The sequence below is a fragment of the Camellia sinensis genome, chromosome 9 (genome assembly GCF_055761805.1).
Source record: "Camellia sinensis isolate YWXY chromosome 9, ASM5576180v1, whole genome shotgun sequence".
In the NCBI taxonomy this organism is placed as follows: domain Eukaryota; kingdom Viridiplantae; phylum Streptophyta; class Magnoliopsida; order Ericales; family Theaceae; genus Camellia; species Camellia sinensis.
The window spans coordinates 87,485,634-87,503,955 of NC_138969.1; the positions used below are offsets into that span (position 1 = coordinate 87,485,634).

Consider the following 18,322-nt stretch of genomic DNA (forward strand, 5'->3'; position numbering starts at 1 on the left):
ATATATATACATATAAGGAAAGATTAAAAAAGGAAATTGGTTATAACAAAAGAAAAAATGGTATAACTAAAGAAAAAAATAATTATAAAAAAGAAAAGAAAAGGATGAGCCGTAACCAAACAAAAAAGAAAGTCATAACCAGACATTACATGAGACGTAACCAAAGATATTATGAGTTATAACTAAAAAAGAAAATAATATAACTAGTAGTGCATATGGTATACCCCTTTCAAGGAGTGTGTATAGTAAAATTTCTCATATATATATATAATATAAAAAATAAAATAAAACATTGAAAAATTTATAACGGTTGTGGTTTTTGATTTACCTCATTATAGTGCTAATTATGACTTATCATGATTATTATTTTAATTATGATCAAAGAGATTTTTAGTTATAACTTATGTAATATTTGGTTATAATGTTTTTTTTTTTATAGTTATAATTGAAAGTGATTTAGCTACAATTATAAATATCATAACTAAAAGGATGTGTATTATAGAATTAAGCAAAAACATTTTCAGCCAATGTATTGTGTGTATTTATAGGTGAGTATAATCTTAAATACAGGGAGAGAGAAGGAGAATGCACAAGCAACATCGACATCAACTATGAAAATAATGTTGATGATGTAGATTCTAAAAATTATTATGTAGTCATTTTTACAATATCGTTATAAAGACTAATGTGTTGATTCAACATGAAAAAATAAAAATTAGGTAGCCAAAATATATTTCTAGTAGTCAAAAAAATAAAATAAAATAAAATTAGGTGTATAACGCATATTTAAATTTAGTTTGATTTTGATGTGACTCCTATAAAAATACATCCAATACATTTTTATTTTTATTGTTTTTATATTTATCACTATTCAGACAAATTTTTTGACTTGTAAGCTTATAACATGAGTTTATTGAAGCATAATTAAAAGCATGTATGTATTATATGTTTTATGATATACACTCCTTTTTGGGGTGTGTATTATATGTTTTAATTATAATTTTTGTGTTATTTGGTTATAATTTATTATGGTGTGATTATGATTTGATTATACATATTGTGTTGCTAGTTGAGATTTATTGTAATTTTAGTTATGATATTATTTTAATTCTAATTAAATTTTTTTAAATTTTTTTTTTACCTTATGTGGTATTTGATATAACTCATTGTCTTTTTAGTAATAACCCTACAAGCGTTGAATTATATTATTTGTAATAATTAAATTTATAAATATCATAACTTACACGCAGCCCATACCATGGGATTTTGTTCATTGAGTTGAGAATAAAGTTGTGAGAAAACTTTTTGACAAGGAGACAAACAAGTCCTATGTGTACATTAACCTTTGCATTTTGGGGGTGGGAAATTCAAAGATGACTTGCTCTAATCTGTCCAATTAAAGAATTGAAAAGCATCTAAAAGAAGGGTTCGGTAAGCGGATAAGAAATGATCTTACGCGACAATGATGATGAGAGATGTTAGTGCCCTTATCTCAAAGTTCTGTACTTTTGTTTCATTTCCTTAATTTAAGTGGTGATGATGCAAATTTTTATTATTATTATTATTATTATTATTATTATTATGCAGGAGATGAGATTAGAGTGCTCATCAAGAAAATTACATTTGAGTCGTCCCAATCATTTGGAGTCACTTTAACTCATCTTCTTTATTTTGCTTAGTGCCAAATATATGAGAAATGTTTTACAGCTCGAAAAATTTTCTCCCGAATGGCCCGAATTTATGAAACGACGTCGTTTTGATTTTGATTTTGATTTTGATTTTTTTTTTCTTTGCCTTCCACTTCCTCAAAGTCGACTTCATCCCAACCCTCAATCAATGCCTTTCTCTCTCTATTTCTTCTTCTTTTTCTTCTTCTTCATCGTCTTCCGAACTAGGTGATGATGGGTGTGAGCAGCAGGAAATGTTCCCACAGTTCCCACATCACCGAGATCATCATCACCAGCTTCTTCCGACACAAGCTCTGAAAAATAACCATTAATAAAATCATACATATACATACATATACAAAAACCCATTATCGGATTGAAAATCTGCACAATCTGATCTTCATACCCATTATCTATGGTTGCTTGACCCAACCCCACTTTTTTAATTCTCGAAGAATCCATGGCGGCTTGGAGGGTGGTCTATGCCGCCTCTATCGGTGGTTCCAATTCCAATACTATTTTGCTTCAAACCCCTAATTCTCTGTTCCTCTCTGGCTCTTTCCTTTCTTTCCTCGGTAACTTTGTATGTTTTTTCTTTTTCTTTTTTTATTATTGATTTTTGTGATTCAATTGCTGTTCATATGTATGGGTTTGATAGGAATCCGGAAGATCTGGTTTTAGTTTTGATTTTATTTGATGGGTTTTTGTTTGGATGTTGATTACTCTGTTTGTAGATTCATTTTTTATCAGTGGTATTGTGAATTGTGATATTTATCATCTGATTTTGCTTTTTATGTTGTCTTTATCATCTGATTTTGCTTTTTATGTTGTCTTTAACTCTTGATAATTGATAGAGAAATGTTTTATAGCTTGAACTGAGCCAAACATTCAAAAGGAAAATCACCTTTTTCAAATTCGGGCGATTCGGGAGGCTCATTTTCGAGCTACATAGCGGTTCTGCAAATATAATTTTCACGATTTTGTTGTCGCCTTGTCAGTGAATGCTTAACCCACCGGTGTAGCAACTGTAAAATTTTGAAGTATAAGGGTTGCGATTATAGATTCCACTCTACTTAGGATTAGTTACTTGTGCAATAACACGTATAGTTAGTAAGACGAACCTTTCAGACTTAGGCGACCCATATTTAGTGTCAAAAGTGTGAGTTTGAATTTCTACTTGTGTGCGAGTCCGTGACTTATCACTATATGGTTGAATAACTCTACTATGTAACTTCACCTCAGAGTGACCTATTAGGTATCGGCTCCGTAAGGTTTAACTTCAGAGGTCACCCCTTTGTGGTAAAGTCTTTTTTGTCAGTCAATGCCATGCAATATACAATGAAATTATCACTCAAAAATCAATTTAACTCGTATTCTTTTAATAATATCAATTTTACATTTAATATGGGTGAGCATGGTCCGGATTGGACCGGATTGGGTAAAACCAGGACCAATCCGTTATCTACGGTTCTTAAAAAATTGGAACCAATCCAATCCATTTAAATCATGGAATCAATCTGAACCAATCCTTTTAAATACGGATTGGATCGGTTAGGACCACAAATTCACATAATTAAATAACAAATATATATATATATATATATAACACTTTCATTTCATAAAAATATAAACATAGCGCTAAATTAGTTCCATAATAGCAACATATTTTTCAATAATAGCGACATACTGTTCTAGAATTTAAACAACCATAAGAAAACTGGTTTCACCATAAGTATTTAGACCATTATAAATTAATACTAAAAACTAACAAACAAAAGTAATAAAGAAGATATTATACGGTTTTAAGTTTGAGTTTACATTTTATATAGAATAAGAGAAGATACTATGGAGGAGGATATATAATAAAAATATAGACTATTTGTATACGGTCCGGATCGGTTCCAATCCGGAACCATGGGGTTCAATTCGGAACCAATCCGTGGACTACGGATTTTAATTCTTCAATCCGGAACTGAATCGTGGATTTAAAAAACTAATCCAAACCTATCGGATTGGACTGGACTGGATCGGATTACGGATTTCATAGATTCCTTGCTCAGCCCTAACATTTAAACTATTTGATTTTGGATCAATTTTACTCCTGCCATTAGCTGTCATTTATAATCAAACATAAGTTATCGACTTGGCACCAAAATTTCATTTAAAATTTTATTTTACCCTCCAAATTATCTTTAAAATATCAATTAGACTCTCAAATTTTATTTTATTTAGAGGTCTAATTGATATTTTAGAAATAATTTAGGAAGCAAGATGAAATTTCAAATGAAGTTTGGGTGTCACATTAGTAATTTCTGTTTGACTATAAATGGCAATTGACGGCAATGGTAAAATTGATATAAAATCAAACAATTTATGTATAAAATTGATATTATTAAAAAAAATAAATATTAAATTAAGTTTTTAATGATAGTTTAAACGGTAAAGTGATATTTTCTCATGAGCTTATTTCATTTACATGGGTCTTCCTAACACCATTTTTTATATAATATAATATATATATTTTTTCTTTTTTTAACATTGGCTGCCAAAGACCTTTGAAAAAGCTAAGAAATGAGAGATGATGGTAAGTGAGATGTGAGTTTGTCTACTCTACAATGATAACCTCATCAGAGCTAGTGCTTTTTATTTATTTATTTATTAAAATCAGTAAAAATGAGAAATATTATTGATAAAACTCAAACTACAAATAAGAGATAATATCAATAAAGGATAATCAGTGCAAAAAATATTAAAACAAAATAAATTTATCCCAAATAAGTTGACACCGAGATACAAACTGCAATCATTTGCTAGCATTATGCCACAGTTGGTGAGGGACCAACCACAACAAATACACCAAAACAAACTGCCGTTCAAAAGCCCCTAAACCTCACAAACAAGAACAGAGTAACAATAGCCACCTCCACATCATCAAAAAAAAAAAAAAAAACAGTGCAACAACCAATTAAAGATCAAACCAAACAGAAACATCAACCTCATCAAAGTTAGTTGAAGGCATATATGTGTCATAGTTGTTGGAAAGAAATGATTTTTACACCTTATTTTTTAAAAACTTTGAGCAATAATTAATATAGACTCACACATCGGATTTTGTGGGTTTGAATGGCGATGCGTTTGTTGCCATGTGGTGAAGAAGATTATACAATTAGTTTGTTGAAAGCAATTATAAGTGGATGAGAAAAAATGCCGAAGTAAGCTTCATCAACTTAAGATATGTTTGTGAAATTCTCAAATGGTTGTCATCTAGTCTTGTCCCACATTGGAAACTTAAGAAAACTTTAGAGTGGTTATAAAGCTCCTAGTTTGGTCTTTGAGCATGGGTTCAAAGGGCACTAAAGTTTTGTAAAGAGAGGAGTTATGGACCATGGTGGGTTGGATCCAAAAAATATGTGTGCAATGCTACTACCGCACCGAACCAAGCCAGCCGCATGATGTGATGTTGGGTTGGGTCAGCCTATTACCTTTCTTTTTGGACGAAAATGTGATTTTAAATTTTTGGAAAAATTATCGGGAAGTCTTGTTTGAAAAACGTGTAGTCTATGTAGTCCCATAACTTTTTGCTTATACCAAAAAGTCGTATAACGTTATTATTCTTCTTCTCTGCCTCTCTTCTTCTTTGTCTATTTTGCGCTTTGTATTTTTCGGCGATCGATGACGGATAATCATATTGTGCTTCTTCTCTTTCTCTTTTCGATATATAGTCACCGGCGATCGATGACTACCATCGATTGAGATTCATCGACAACCACCGACCGCCGAATACTTACTTCACTCTCACCGATAATAAAGAAGATATGTTTCCGACGAAGAAGATGAGTAGATTTTACATCAGTTCTGATGTAGATCTACATCAGATCTGAGTAGATCTACATTAGATCCGGCTAGATCTAAACAAAAAATAGTTACCGGAGTACAATCCTCTCTCTATATTCGTCTCTCTCCTTCGATCTCTTATTTTTTTTTACATTTTCTCTGTTATATACTTCTCTTTTTTCTGTTCCAATGAAGAAAATTTTTAAGTTTTGAACAAGTTGTTTTCGAGTTTTAGTTACAGGCGGTGAAAACTGTAAAATTTTGCAGTTTCAAATTTTTTTGGTGCTGGAATGAATCATGGTATAAATTTGTTAAATTTTACAGTTTCATAACAGTCTTTAGAACTATAAAATTTTACAGTTTCATAACATGTTTTTCAGTTTGCACTACAGGAAAACGTGTTTTTTGGGACGGCAAAACGCCGTCGCAAATGGTCCGTTAGCCGTCGCCAATACCTTTTGCGACGGTAAGTTGGCTTTTAGCGACGGCAAAGGGGGGGTCGCGACAGGGGGGGTTGCAAAAGGGATTTAGCGACGGTAGGTGCCGTCGCCATTGTTTTTTGCGACGGGAGGATGTCTTTTTTGCGACGGTAATTTTCTGTCGCCAATAACGCAAGAAAATCTGACTTTTTGCGACGGCTAAGTATTTCCGTCGCTAAAAAAGGTTTTTGAGACGGCAAGAAGGTCGTCGCTAAAAGTGTGGTAGCCTATACTATTGCCGACGGTAGGCTGAGCCGTCGCTAAAGGTTTTAGTTTAAATTAAATTACTAGCTTTTGCGACAGGATGTCTGCCGTCGCAAAAGCCTCCAAAAATGTTTTTGCGACGGCTTATTATGCCGTCTCAAAAAAATTTAAAAAAAAAAAAAACCCTGTTGGAAAATTATTAAAAAAATAAAAATAACCTGTATTAAATGAAAAATAACTATAAAAAAATCCAAAAATTAAATTTATAATATAAATACATACATAAATAAAAGTTGACAAATAATAAAAATTCATAATGTTGTTCCATTCATAACAATACAGAAATAAAAATGCATAAAAACAAAAATTATGCCACTACATAATGTCGCATACTACATACATAATGTTATTCACAAATTTAAATAGCATAAATCAAATTCAAAACCAAAAGTTTTCATCTTGATGTTATTCACAAGTTTGCGACGGGTTACAAAAAAAAAAGTTGGTAATAATCTTTGTACGCCCACATTCCACAAGAAGCAAGCTGCTACTCAGGAAATATCTGAAAAAAACAAGATAAAAATAATTAATAACCATATAATGGTGTTAATATTTTAATTACAGAAAAATATAAAAAAAAATTGACTACTATATAATTAGAAAGATAGTTTAGTAAATAATTTTGACTAGACCGAAATCCGGCTCTAACTCCCAAACCGGGAACCGGTTTCGAGCCCCGGTTTCGAGCCCCGTCTTCTCCCACAAGTCTCTCGTGCCTAGGCGGACGCGTGTGCCAACTTTTGTGCTAAAGCGACGCCGTTTGGTGATTTTGGAGCATTAACGCCTCGAATTCAAGTTTCTTAAGGAACTAGTTTGCCTAAAGTGAAATCCGGCTCTAACTCCCAAACCGGGAACCCGATTCGAGCCCCGTCTTCTCCCACAAGTCTCTCGTGCCTAGGAGGTCGCATGTGCCAAGTTTCATGCTCAACCGACGCCGTTTGGTGATTTTGGGGCGTTAACGCCTCGAATTCAGGTTTCTTAAGGAACTAGTTTGCCTAAAGTGAAATCCGGCTCTAACTCCCAAACCGGGAACCCGATTCGAGCCCCGTCTTCTCCCACAAGTCACTCGTGCCTAGGCGGTCGCGTGTGCCAAGTTTCGTGCTCAACCGACGCCGTTTGGTGATTTTGGGGCGTTAACGCCTCGAATTCAAGTTTCTTAAGGAACTAATTTGCCTAAAGTGAAATCCGGCTCTAACTCCAAACCGGGAACCCGATTCGAGCCCCGTCTTCTCCCACAAGTATCTCGTGCCTAGGCGGTCGCGTGTGCCAAGTTTCGTGCTCAACCAACGCCGTTTGGTGATTTTGGGGCGTTAACGCCTCGAATTCAAGTTTCTTAAGGAACTAGTTTGCCTAAAGTAAAATCCGGCTCTAACTCCCAAACCGGGAACCCGATTCGAGCCCCGTCTTCTCCCACAAGTCTCTCGTGCCTAGGCGGTCGCGTGTGCCAAGTTTCGTGCTCAACCGACGCTGTTTGGTGATTTTGGGGCGTTAACGCCTCGAATTCAAGTTTCGTAAGGAACTAGTTTGCCTAAACTGAAATCCGGCTCTAACTCCCAAACCGGGAACCCGATTCGAGCCCCGTCTTCTCCCACAAGTCTCTAGTGCCTAGGAGGTCGCATGTGCCAAGTTTCATGCTCAACCGACGCCGTTTGGTGAATTTGGGGCGTTAAAGCCTCGAATTCAAGTTTCTTAAGGAATTAGTTTGCCTAAAGTGAAATCCGGCTCTAACTCCCAAACCGGGAACCCGATTCGAGCCCCGTCTTCTCCCACAAGTCACTCGTGCCTAGGCGGTCGCGTGTGCCAAGTTTCGTGCTCAACCGACGCCGTTTGGTGATTTTGGGGCGTTAACGCCTCGAATTCAAGTTTCTTAAGGAACTAGTTTGCCTAAAGTGAAATCCGGCTCTAACTCCCAAACCGGGAACCCGATTCGAGCCTCGTCTTCTGCCACAAGTATCTCGTGCCTAGGCGGTCGCGTGTGCCAAGTTTCGTGCTCAACCGACGCCGTTTGGTGATTTAGGGGCGTTAACGCCTCGAATTCAAGTTTCTTAAGGAACTAGTTTGCCTAAAGTGAAATCCGGCTCTAACTCCCAAACCGGGAACCCGATTCGAGCCCCGTCTTCTCCCACAAGTCTCTCGTGCCTAGGCGGTCGAGTGTGCCAAGTTTCGTGCACAACCGACGCCGTTTGGTGATTTTGGGGCGTTAACGCCTCGAATTCAAGTTTCTTAAGGAACTAGTTTGCCTAAAGTGAAATCCGGCTCTAACTCCCAAACCGGGAACCCGATTCGAACGTCGTCTTCTCCCACAAGTCACTCGTGCCTAGGCGGTCGCGTGTGCCAAGTTTCGTGCTCAACCGACGCCGTTTGGTGATTTTGGGGCGTTAACGCCTCGAATTCAAGTTTCTTAAGGAACTAGTTTGCCTAAAGTGAAATCCGGCTCTAACTCCCAAACCGGGAACCCGATTCGAGCCCCGTCTTCTCCCACAAGTCTCTCGTTCCTAGGCGGTCGCGTGTGCCAAGTTTCGTGCTCAACCGACGCCGTTTGTTGATTTTGGGGCGTTAACGCCTCGAATTCAAGTTTCTTAAGGAACTAGTTTGCCTAAAGTGAAATCCGGCTCTAACTCCCAAACCGAGAACCCGATTCGAGCCCCGTCTTCTACCACAAGTATCTCGTGCCTAGGCGGTCGTGTGTGCCAAGTTTCGTGCTCAACCGACGCCATTTGGTGATTTTGGGGCGTTAACGCCTCGAATTCAAGTTTCTTAAGGAACTAGTTTGCCTAAAGTGAAATCCGGCTCTAACTCCCAAACCGGGAACCCGATTCGAGCCCCGTCTTCTCCCACAAGTCTCTCGTGCCTAGGCGGTCGCGTGTGCCAAGTTTCGTGCTCAACCGACGCCGTTTGGTGATTTTGGGGCGTTAACGCCTCGAATTCAAGTTTCTTAAGGGACTAGTTTGCCTAAAGTGAAATCCGGCTCTAACTCCCAAACCGGGAACCCGATTCGAGCCCCGTCTTCTCCCACAAGTCACTCGTGCCTAGGCGGTCGCGTGTGCCAAGTTTCGTGCTCAACCGACGCCGTTTGGTGATTTTGGGGCGTTAACGCCTCGAATTCAAGTTTCTTAAGGAACTAGTTTGCCTAAAGTGAAATCCGGCTCTAACTCCCAAACCGGGAACCCGATTCGAGCCCCGTCATCTCCCACAAGTCTCTCGTGCCTAGGCGGTCGCGTGTGCCAATTTTCGTGCTCAACCGACGCCGTTGGGTGATTTTGGGGCGTTAACGCCTCGAATTCAAGTTTCTTAAGGAACTAGTTTGCCTAAAGTGAAATCCGGCTCTAACTCCCAAACCGGGAACCCGATTCGAGCCCCGTCTTCTCCCACAAGTCACTCGTGCCTAGGCGGTCGCGTGTGCCAAGTTTCGTGCTCAACCGACGCCGTTTGGTGATTTTGGGGCGTTAACGCCTCGAATTCAAGTTTCTTAAGGAACTAGTTTGCCTAAAGTGAAATCCGGCTCTAACTCCCAAACCGGGAACCCGATTCGAGCCCCGTCTTCTCCCACAAGTCACTCGTGCCTAGGCGGTCGCGTGTACCAAGTTTCGTGCTCAACCGACGCCGTTTGGTGATTTTGGGGCGTTAACGCCTCGAATTCAAGTTTCGTAAGGAATTAGTTTGCCTAAAGTGAAATCCGGCTCTAACTCCCAAACCGGGAACCCGATTCGAGCCCCGTCTTATCCCACAAGTCTCTCGTGCCTAGGCGGTCGCGTGTGCCAAGTTTCGTGCTCAACCGACGCCGTTTGGTGATTTTGGGGCGTTAACGCCTCGAATTCAAGTTTCTTAAGGAACTAGTTTGCCTAAAGTGAAATCCGGCTCTAACTCCCAAACCGGGAACCCGATTCGAGCCCCGTCTTCTCCCACAAGTCACTCGTGCCTAGGCGGTCGCGTGTGCCAAGTTTCGTGCTCAACCGACGCCGTTTGGTGATTTTGGGGCGTTAACGCCTCGAATTCAAGTTTCTTAAGGAACTAGTTTGCCTAAAGTGAAATCCGGCTCTAACTCCCAAACCGGGAACCCGATTCGAGCCCCGTCTTCTCCCACAAGTATCTCGTGCCTAGGCGGTCGCGTGTACCAAGTTTCGTGCTCAACCGACGCCGTTTGGTGATTTTGGGGCGTTAACGCCTCGAATTCAAGTTTCTTAAGGAACTAGTTTGCCTAAAGTGAAATCCGGCTCTAACTCCCAAACCGGGAACCCGATTCGAGCCCCGTCTTCTCCCACAAGTCACTCGTGCCTAGGCGGTCGCGTGTGCCAAGTTTCGTGCTCAACCGACGCCGTTTGGTGATTTTGGGGCGTTAACGCCTCGAATTCAAGTTTCTTAAGGAACTAGTTTGCCTAAAGTGAAATCCGGCTCTAACTCCCAAACCGGGAACCCGATTCGAGCCCCGTCTTCTCCCACAAGTATCACGTGCCTAGGCGGTCGCGTGTACCAAGTTTCGTGCTCAACCGACGCCGTTTGGTGATTTTGGGGCGTTAACGCCTCGAATTCAAGTTTCTTAAGGAACTAGTTTGCCTAAAGTGAAATCCGGCTCTAACTCCCAAACCGGGAACCCGATTCGAGCCCCGTCTTCTCCCACAAGTCAGTCGTGCCTAGGCGGTCGCGTGTGCCAAGTTTCGTGCTCAACCGACGCCGTTTGGTGATTTTGGGGCGTTAACACCTCGAATTCAAGTTTCTTAAGGAACTAGTTTGCCTAAAGTGAAATCCGGCTCTAACTCCCAAACCGGGAACCCGATTCGAGCCCCGTCTTCTCCCACAAGTCACTCGTACCTAGGCGGTCGCGTGTGCCAAGTTTCGTGCTCAACCGACGCCGTTTGGTGATTTTGGGGCGTTAACGCCTCGAATTCAAGTTTCTTAAGGAACTAGTTTGCCTAAAGTGAAATCCGGCTCTAACTCCCAAACCGGGAACCCGATTCGAGCCCCGTCTTCTCCCACAAGTCTCTCGTGCCTAGGCGGTCGCGTGTGCCAAGTTTCGTGCTCAACCGACGCCGTTTGGTGATTTTGGGGCGTTAACGCCTCGAATTCAAGTTTCTTAAGGAACTAGTTTGCCTAAAGTGAAATCCGGCTCTAACTCCCAAACCGGGAACCCGATTCGAGCCCCGTCTTCTCCCACAAGTCACTCGTGCCTAGGCGGTCGCGTGTGCCAAGTTTCGTGCTCAACCGACGCCATTTGGTGATTTTGGGGCATTAACGCCTCGAATTCAAGTTTCTTAAGGAACTAGTTTGCCTAAAGTGAAATCCGGCTCTAACTCCCAAACCGGGAACCCGATTCGAGCCCCGTCTTCTCCTACAAGTCACTCGTGCCTTGGCGGTCGCGTGTGCCAAGTTTCGTGCTCAACCGACGCCGTTTGGTGATTTTGGGGCGTTAACGCCTCGAATTCAAGTTTCTTAAGGAATTAGTTTGCCTAAAGTGAAATCCGGCTCTAACTCCCAAATCGGGAACCCGATTCGAGCCCCGTCTTCTCCCACAAGTCACTCGTGCCTAGGCGGTCGCGTGTGCCAAGTTTCGTGCTCAACCGACGCCGTTTGGTGATTTTGGGGCGTTAACGCCTCGAATTCAAGTTTCTTAAGGAAGTAGTTTGCCTAAAGTGAAATCCGGCTCTAACTCCCAAACCGGGAACCCGATTCGAGCCCCGTCTTCTCCCACAAGTCACTCGTGCCTAGGCGGTCGCGTGTGCCAAGTTTCGTGCTCAACCGACGCCGTTTGGTGATTTTGGGGCGTTAACGCCTCGAATTCAAGTTTCTTAAGGAAGTAGTTTGCCTAAAGTGAAATCCGGCTCTAACTCCCAAACCGGGAACCCGATTCGAGCCCCGTCTTCTCCCACAACTCACTCGTGCCTAGGCGGTCGCGTGTGCCAAGTTTCGTGCTCAACCGACGCCGTTTGGTGATTTTGCAGCGTTAACGCCTCGAATTCAAGTTTCTTAAGGAACTAGTTTGCCTAAAGTGAAATCCGGCTCTAACTCCCAAACCGGGAACCCGATTCGAGCCCCGTCTTCTCCCACAAGTCTCTCTTTAACTTAGAATGTCTAAATTATGCAAAGATACATTTTAGCTTAGAATGCAAAGATACATTTTATACCTGTTCTTCTGGTGGTGGTGTATATGGATTCTCGTCTTCTGCAGATTCCGTAAATGCCCGGTGGCCACTCGATGCATCAGGAACCTATGATAGTCAATACATAATGTGGTAATCATATTCGAATTTTATACATAATCTTGTGTGAAAATTGAACTATCAAACAATTTAATTTATATCGAACCTGTCTATTTGGATCCACACTTGCCCCCTGTGACACTAAGGCCATCATCTCAGCTCTCATCTGCTGTAAATGTGTAGAGAACTCTGCTCGCAGCTCCTCCCTCAACTCATCCCTTAGCTCTGCACGAACCTTCTGCGTGATTTGATCAATAGTCGATGGCTGGGGTGTTGATTGTGATGGCCCAGCACCATCTTTATACACCGCTCTTCGAGGCACAATTCTCCTGTATGTGCGACAATATCCATGTCCGTCATGACCTATCAACTCATGGAAAATGGCATTCCCAGCCTCCAAAGTCCGACCATCCTTAGGTAGCATAGAGAGTTGACGATTAAACTCATCCTGTATTGAATAAGACATATAAGTATATGCCAAATTAAGATGGTTGACACACAAGAAATAAACTTTAAATACAATCAAAGGTGTTTGGAAACTACCAAGGTCTGAATAACCTCTGGGTCATCTACTCTACGTGTCATAAGCCAAACATTCATCTTATCAGTAGACTCCCCCTTACTGGTCATCTGCATTTTTTTAGAAATATGAAAATTAGAATGTAAATAATTTGTAAATATACAATGTTTATTTATATACAAAAATATAACAATAAAATGTAAACCTCATGCCGTATCTGAGAGAAAGTAGTACGCCCTGTGGTATGAGCTATGCCGTGAGCTCGCCGATTTTTAGCGTTCCTACTTGCGATTTTCTATAACAGGTTCGACAAATGTGAGTATGTAAATATGATTTGTATGTTTACATATCATAAATATAACTTATTTGTATACCTCAGCATCGGAAGTACGCCAATACTCCACAAGTTCTTCCCACTGGCATGGCACAATGTGCATAGGAACATCATCCTTCAGATTAGGATCAGAACTTCTAGGCTTGAAATACTTAGCCTTAAGCTTGTTCTTGTGATCCTTCCATATGCTGTTGCAGTTTTTCATGCAGATTGGCTTGTACTCCTCTGGACATATATTCAAATTGTCCTATAAAACACAATTTCAAAGTTTAAATAATAATAACACAATTTTGGAATTCGAATTTGTGGACAAAAATATACTTTTACCTTCACATCCTTCCAGATAGCATCAATAATATCATCAGGCACATTGTTCCAGTCAAGATAAGTAAGAGGAACAATGTTACCATTCCGCACAATAATGCCAAGTTGAGTAGTTAACTTAGCCACGTTATCCCCTATTGGACAGTAATTTCCATCAAATCGTATGTCTAGCTTTTTACCAGTACCCCACTCTTTAATGCCCTTGGCACATCCTCTACCACGCCTAGTCGAGGTTGATGAAGAACTAACATGACCTGTGAGATACAATAACAATAAACAATATGCAATGGTAATAAACAAATGCAAATTTAAATAATGTGAATACAAATCATATCACATAAACCTGAGGTGGGCTGTGAAGAAGTCGAAGGGTCTGCAAAATACAATGAGAATAAACAAGTTATATATAATGAGCATAAATAAATGTATGTTTAAATAATTTTCATACAAATCAAAGCAAATTTATATACTTGCGGATGGCTCATAAGCTGATGATGATAGCTGCAGTGGTGGCACTGATGGTGGACGCACCGATGGTAGGCGTGGAGGCTGAGTACATGGTAGCTGCTGTGGTGTCACTAAAGGCCCCTCCGATAGTGGCCGATGTGATGCCTCCTCTGATGGTGTTGCTACTGATGTCCTGTTATGTAGCACATCAGACATCATGCGCCGGGGATGATCAGGCTTCCTCTTCCTTCCCATAATAATCTGCAAGCAATATAACATTAATTGACATTAGAAACATAGACAATGGTTTGTTGTCAACTATAATCTGACATTAATTGAACTAATACAATTACAAAGACAAAGTAAATTAAGAAATTGATGATTAACTACAACCTTGGCCTTAATTGAATTACTAATGTTTCCACCACTATCAGCCTATTTGAACATCAACTGTTTCCCCTTCTGCGGCTTCCCTCACCCAACCAACTTCTTCATCACGAAGCATTATATTTTCTTCCAATTGTTGGCTCATGTATGGCTCGATTTGTGGATCAGTCGAACTCATATCAAATAAACCTCTTTGAGACATCTTCACCACGACTTGCCAGTCTGGTTGTAACGGGTCTACAACATACCAAACTTGCTCTGCTTGGGACGCCAAGATGAAAGGTTCATTGGTAATTCGATCATCTCGGTACAACAAATGATTGAAGTTCACCAACGTGAAATTGAAGACATCTTCTTTCTTTCTGTGAATGTTGTCAATCCAATCACACTTAAACAACACATGTTTCTTCTCATTGGAATATCGAATCTCAACAATATCTGTCAATTGTCCATAATAGTACACAGACCCCACACGAGGATTCTTGTCTTTTCGACTAGCATAACTTATGGTATCTGCCTTCAAAGCTACACCACAATTTTGTGTGGCTCGACGATCATCCATGGCCTTTACTCGATACCGAAACCCATTCAGTATATACCCGTTGAACCTCCTTGCCAAGTTATGAGGACCATTTGCCAATAGAATAATCTCTTCAGAAAATATGACATCAGTAGTCCTTCGCAAAGTTTGGACCTATTTTACACGAAAATGTAAAATTTAAAATGTAGTTCGACTTAAGTAACTAGAATCTATAGAGTTAAATACATACATGTTCCTTGAACCAAATGTGAAAAGTTTCAAAATGTTCACGCCGAAGCTGATGATCGTCAACACGAGGCATTTTGAGCTTAAGTACTTCAAGGTGTTCGCTGTGTAGATTGAAATTTTAGCAATACAAAAAATTTTGTAGAAAATTCAATAAAACATAATAAAATATTGAGTGAGTGACTTAACCTACTTTATGAATGGTTGAACCGCACTTGTATTGAATAAGATGTACCGATGAGCTTGTACCCAAGAAGTATTATCAAGATAAAAGCTTGTGTTTTCACCAATAGCATGACCCAAATTATCAGCACCACTATAGTTCCTCACGGGTCGACTAGATTTGGTTTCCACATCATTGAGATATTGTGCACAAAAATTCAGGCATTCTTCCATAAGATATCCTTTAGCAATTGATCCTTCAGGATGAGCTCTATTACGCACGTATTGCTTCAAAGTAAGAAGATACCTCTCAATTGGATACATCCATCGAAACTGAATCGCTCCACCCAATAAGGCTTCATCAGCTAGATGTATAGGCAAGTGCTCCATTATATCAAAAAAACTCGGAGGAAATATTTTCTCTAGATGACAAAGTGTTATAGCGATACGATCTTGAATATATTGCAAATCCGTCACACGATTCACTTTTGAACACAATTGTCTAAAGAAATTGCTCAATTCAATCAAGGGTTCAATTACATTCTTCGGTAACGATCTTCGAATAGCCAATGGAATAAGTTGTTGCATCAGAATATGACTATCGTGGCTCTTAAGACCCCCAATACTTCTATCATGTGAGCGCACACGACGTGATATATTGGATGAATAGCCGTCGGGAACTCTTACTTCCTTCAACACTTTCAAGAACAAATCTTTCTCATCCTTGGTCATCGTGAATTGTGCTGCTGGTAAGTAGGCTTTATTCGACCCTCTTAACTGCAAATGTAGGGGTTTTCTAATATTCATATCTTGTAAATCACGCCGAGCATTAACGCCATCATTCGATTTTCCTGCAACCCCTAATATTGTCCACAACACATTGTCACAAACATTCTTCTCTATATGCATCACATCGAGGTTGTGTCTTATTAGATTGTGCTCCCAATATGGCAATTCATAAAAGATACTCTTTTTCTTCCAACTGTGGGTGCGATGTCCAGCTTTCTCCTTCTCTACCTGTCTCCTATGCCTCTCCTTAAGGTCATCCCTCTTGTATTGGGTTAAAATACCCTCAGATTCTAATTGTAGCAACATCTCAGTTCCAGACAACAATTTGGGTTTGAGTCGGACTTCTCGAGTACCATCAAATGATACTTTATCCTTCCGGAATTTATGGCCAGTAGGTAAAAATCTGCGATGACCCAAGTATGATTGTTTCCTACTATGCTTCAACCAACACGATGTAGTTTCCTTATTGCAACAAGGACATGCATATTCGCCTTTAGTGCTCCATCCTGACAAGTTTGCGTATGCAGGAAAATCACTAATTGTCCACAGTAAAGCTGCATGCATTTGAAACATTTGATTTGTTGATGCATCAAATGTTGACACACCCTCATTCCATAGTTCTTTCAACTCCTCAATCAACGGTTGCATGTACACATCAATCTTGTCACCAGGTCCTTTTGGGCCGTCAATAAGCACGGCTAAAATTAGAAATGGTTGCTTCATGCACATCCATGGCGGCAAGTTGTATGGAACGAGCATAACAGGCCAAGTGCTATGAACTATGTTCATCGTTCTGAATGGGTTAAAACCATCAGATGCTAAGCCAAGCCTTACACTTCGGCAATCATTACTAAACTCAATATTCTGACGGTCAAAATCTTTCCATGCAAGGGAGTCAGCAGGATGCCTGAAGACACCATCATCAGTTCGTTCCTCTGCATGCCATCTCATTAACTTGGCCGTCTTGGATGACATAAACAACCTCTGCAACCTTGGCTTTAAAGGAAAATACCTCATCTGTTTTGCAGCTATTCGTTTGCCACCTTTGTTAAGACCATTTGAACCACCATCACCATTTGATTTCCATCTACAACTGTTGCATATGACACATTTATCAAGATTGGCGTCCTCGTTTTGAAACAACATGCAACTGTTGGGACATGCATCCCACGTCTCATACGTGAAGCCCAAATCTGTTGTGACCTTTTGAGCTTTATAATATGAGTCCGGGAGTTTCACACCCAACGGGAACGCCTCATTCAATAACTCAAGCAGCATGTCAACAGACTTGTCTGTCCACTGATTAAGCACCTTCAAATGTAAAAGTCGAACAATGAATGACAAAGATGTGAACTTCTGACAACCCGGATACAATTCACTTTGTGCATCTTGAAGAAGTTTGAAATACTTTGCAGTCTCTGCATTTGGACCGAGCTGGGGTTCAAATGCATGGGGATCAGGCCCCTGTGGTTCATCACCCTCAACACTTGTATCGGCATGTGGATTTCCCATAGCCCCTCGTATCATTCCAATCATATCATCCCCAATGTCTGAATTAGCTAATGTTTCATTCTCTCGATTACCATGCAGAGATACGTAAGATTCCCCATGATTAATCCAATGTTTGTATTTTTTAAAAAAACCATTCAAAATCAGATGCTCCCGTACACCCTCTCGTACAAAATAGTATCGATTCTCACACTTCCTACACGGACAACTGATCATCAAACCTTCAACCCTATTGGTGTAGGCAAATACAAGGAATTCATCAATCCCATTAATGTATTCGCTCGACATCCTATTTGGAAAATCGATCCAACTCTTATCCATCATCTGTACACATCCACAAAAATATCTCATCAAAGTAACTCTAAATATAATACCAACGTATTCATGTACCATGATACCTATCCATCCAATTTCTCTGAAATTGGTAGGTAGTCTTATCCTAGTTAGTTATTTACCGATTTAATAGGAGAACATAAAAAATGATATAATTTCATACTTTCTGAGTCATAACTTAAAAAATAAATAAATCATAACCAAACACCACATGAGACACAAGTTGCACCTTAGGATTTCTATTCCATAGAAAGATTTTGTCAATTATCAAAAAGTTGAAATTGCAATATTCAAAGGAAACAACCAGGTAGTT

General features: G+C 40.0%; 2 protein-coding genes across 2 annotated transcripts; both read right to left on the bottom strand.

Moving 5' to 3' along the window:
* Positions 1 to 1,850: 1,850 nt before the first annotated feature.
* Positions 1,851 to 14,395, bottom strand: LOC145799600 (uncharacterized). Its single transcript, XM_082889200.1, has 7 exons — positions 14,383 to 14,395; positions 13,620 to 13,783; positions 13,333 to 13,539; positions 13,164 to 13,253; positions 12,982 to 13,068; positions 12,565 to 12,886; positions 1,851 to 1,981 (listed from the first exon to the last, which is right to left on the bottom strand). The coding sequence occupies exons 1-7, from the start codon at positions 14,393 to 14,395 to the stop codon at positions 1,851 to 1,853; spliced, it is 1,014 nt and encodes a 337-aa protein (XP_082745326.1).
* Positions 14,094 to 15,592, bottom strand: LOC145799138 (uncharacterized). Its single transcript, XM_082888681.1, has 3 exons — positions 15,221 to 15,592; positions 14,457 to 15,144; positions 14,094 to 14,324 (listed from the first exon to the last, which is right to left on the bottom strand). The coding sequence occupies exons 1-2, from the start codon at positions 15,290 to 15,292 to the stop codon at positions 14,494 to 14,496; spliced, it is 723 nt and encodes a 240-aa protein (XP_082744807.1). The 5' UTR covers positions 15,293 to 15,592; the 3' UTR covers positions 14,094 to 14,324; positions 14,457 to 14,493.
* Between the last annotated feature and the right edge of the window lie 2,730 nt (positions 15,593 to 18,322).

What these genes read in the sequence shown, in the direction of transcription:
- LOC145799600 (XM_082889200.1), bottom strand. An exon ending in GGCGTACTTCCGATGCTGAG is followed by an intron (nt 13,254 to 13,332) that starts GTATACAAATAA and finishes AACCTGTTATAG; the next exon opens with AAAATCGCAAGTAGGAACGC. An exon ending in CAGAGGTTATTCAGACCTTG is followed by an intron (nt 12,887 to 12,981) that starts GTAGTTTCCAAA and finishes TATTCAATACAG; the next exon opens with GATGAGTTTAATCGTCAACT.
- LOC145799138 (XM_082888681.1), bottom strand. Translation starts at nt 15,292, where the DNA reads ATGCCTCGTGTTGACGATCATCAGCTTCGGCGTGAACATTTTGAAACT. An exon ending in ACATTTGGTTCAAGGAACAT is followed by an intron (nt 15,145 to 15,220) that starts GTATGTATTTAA and finishes CGTGTAAAATAG; the next exon opens with GTCCAAACTTTGCGAAGGAC.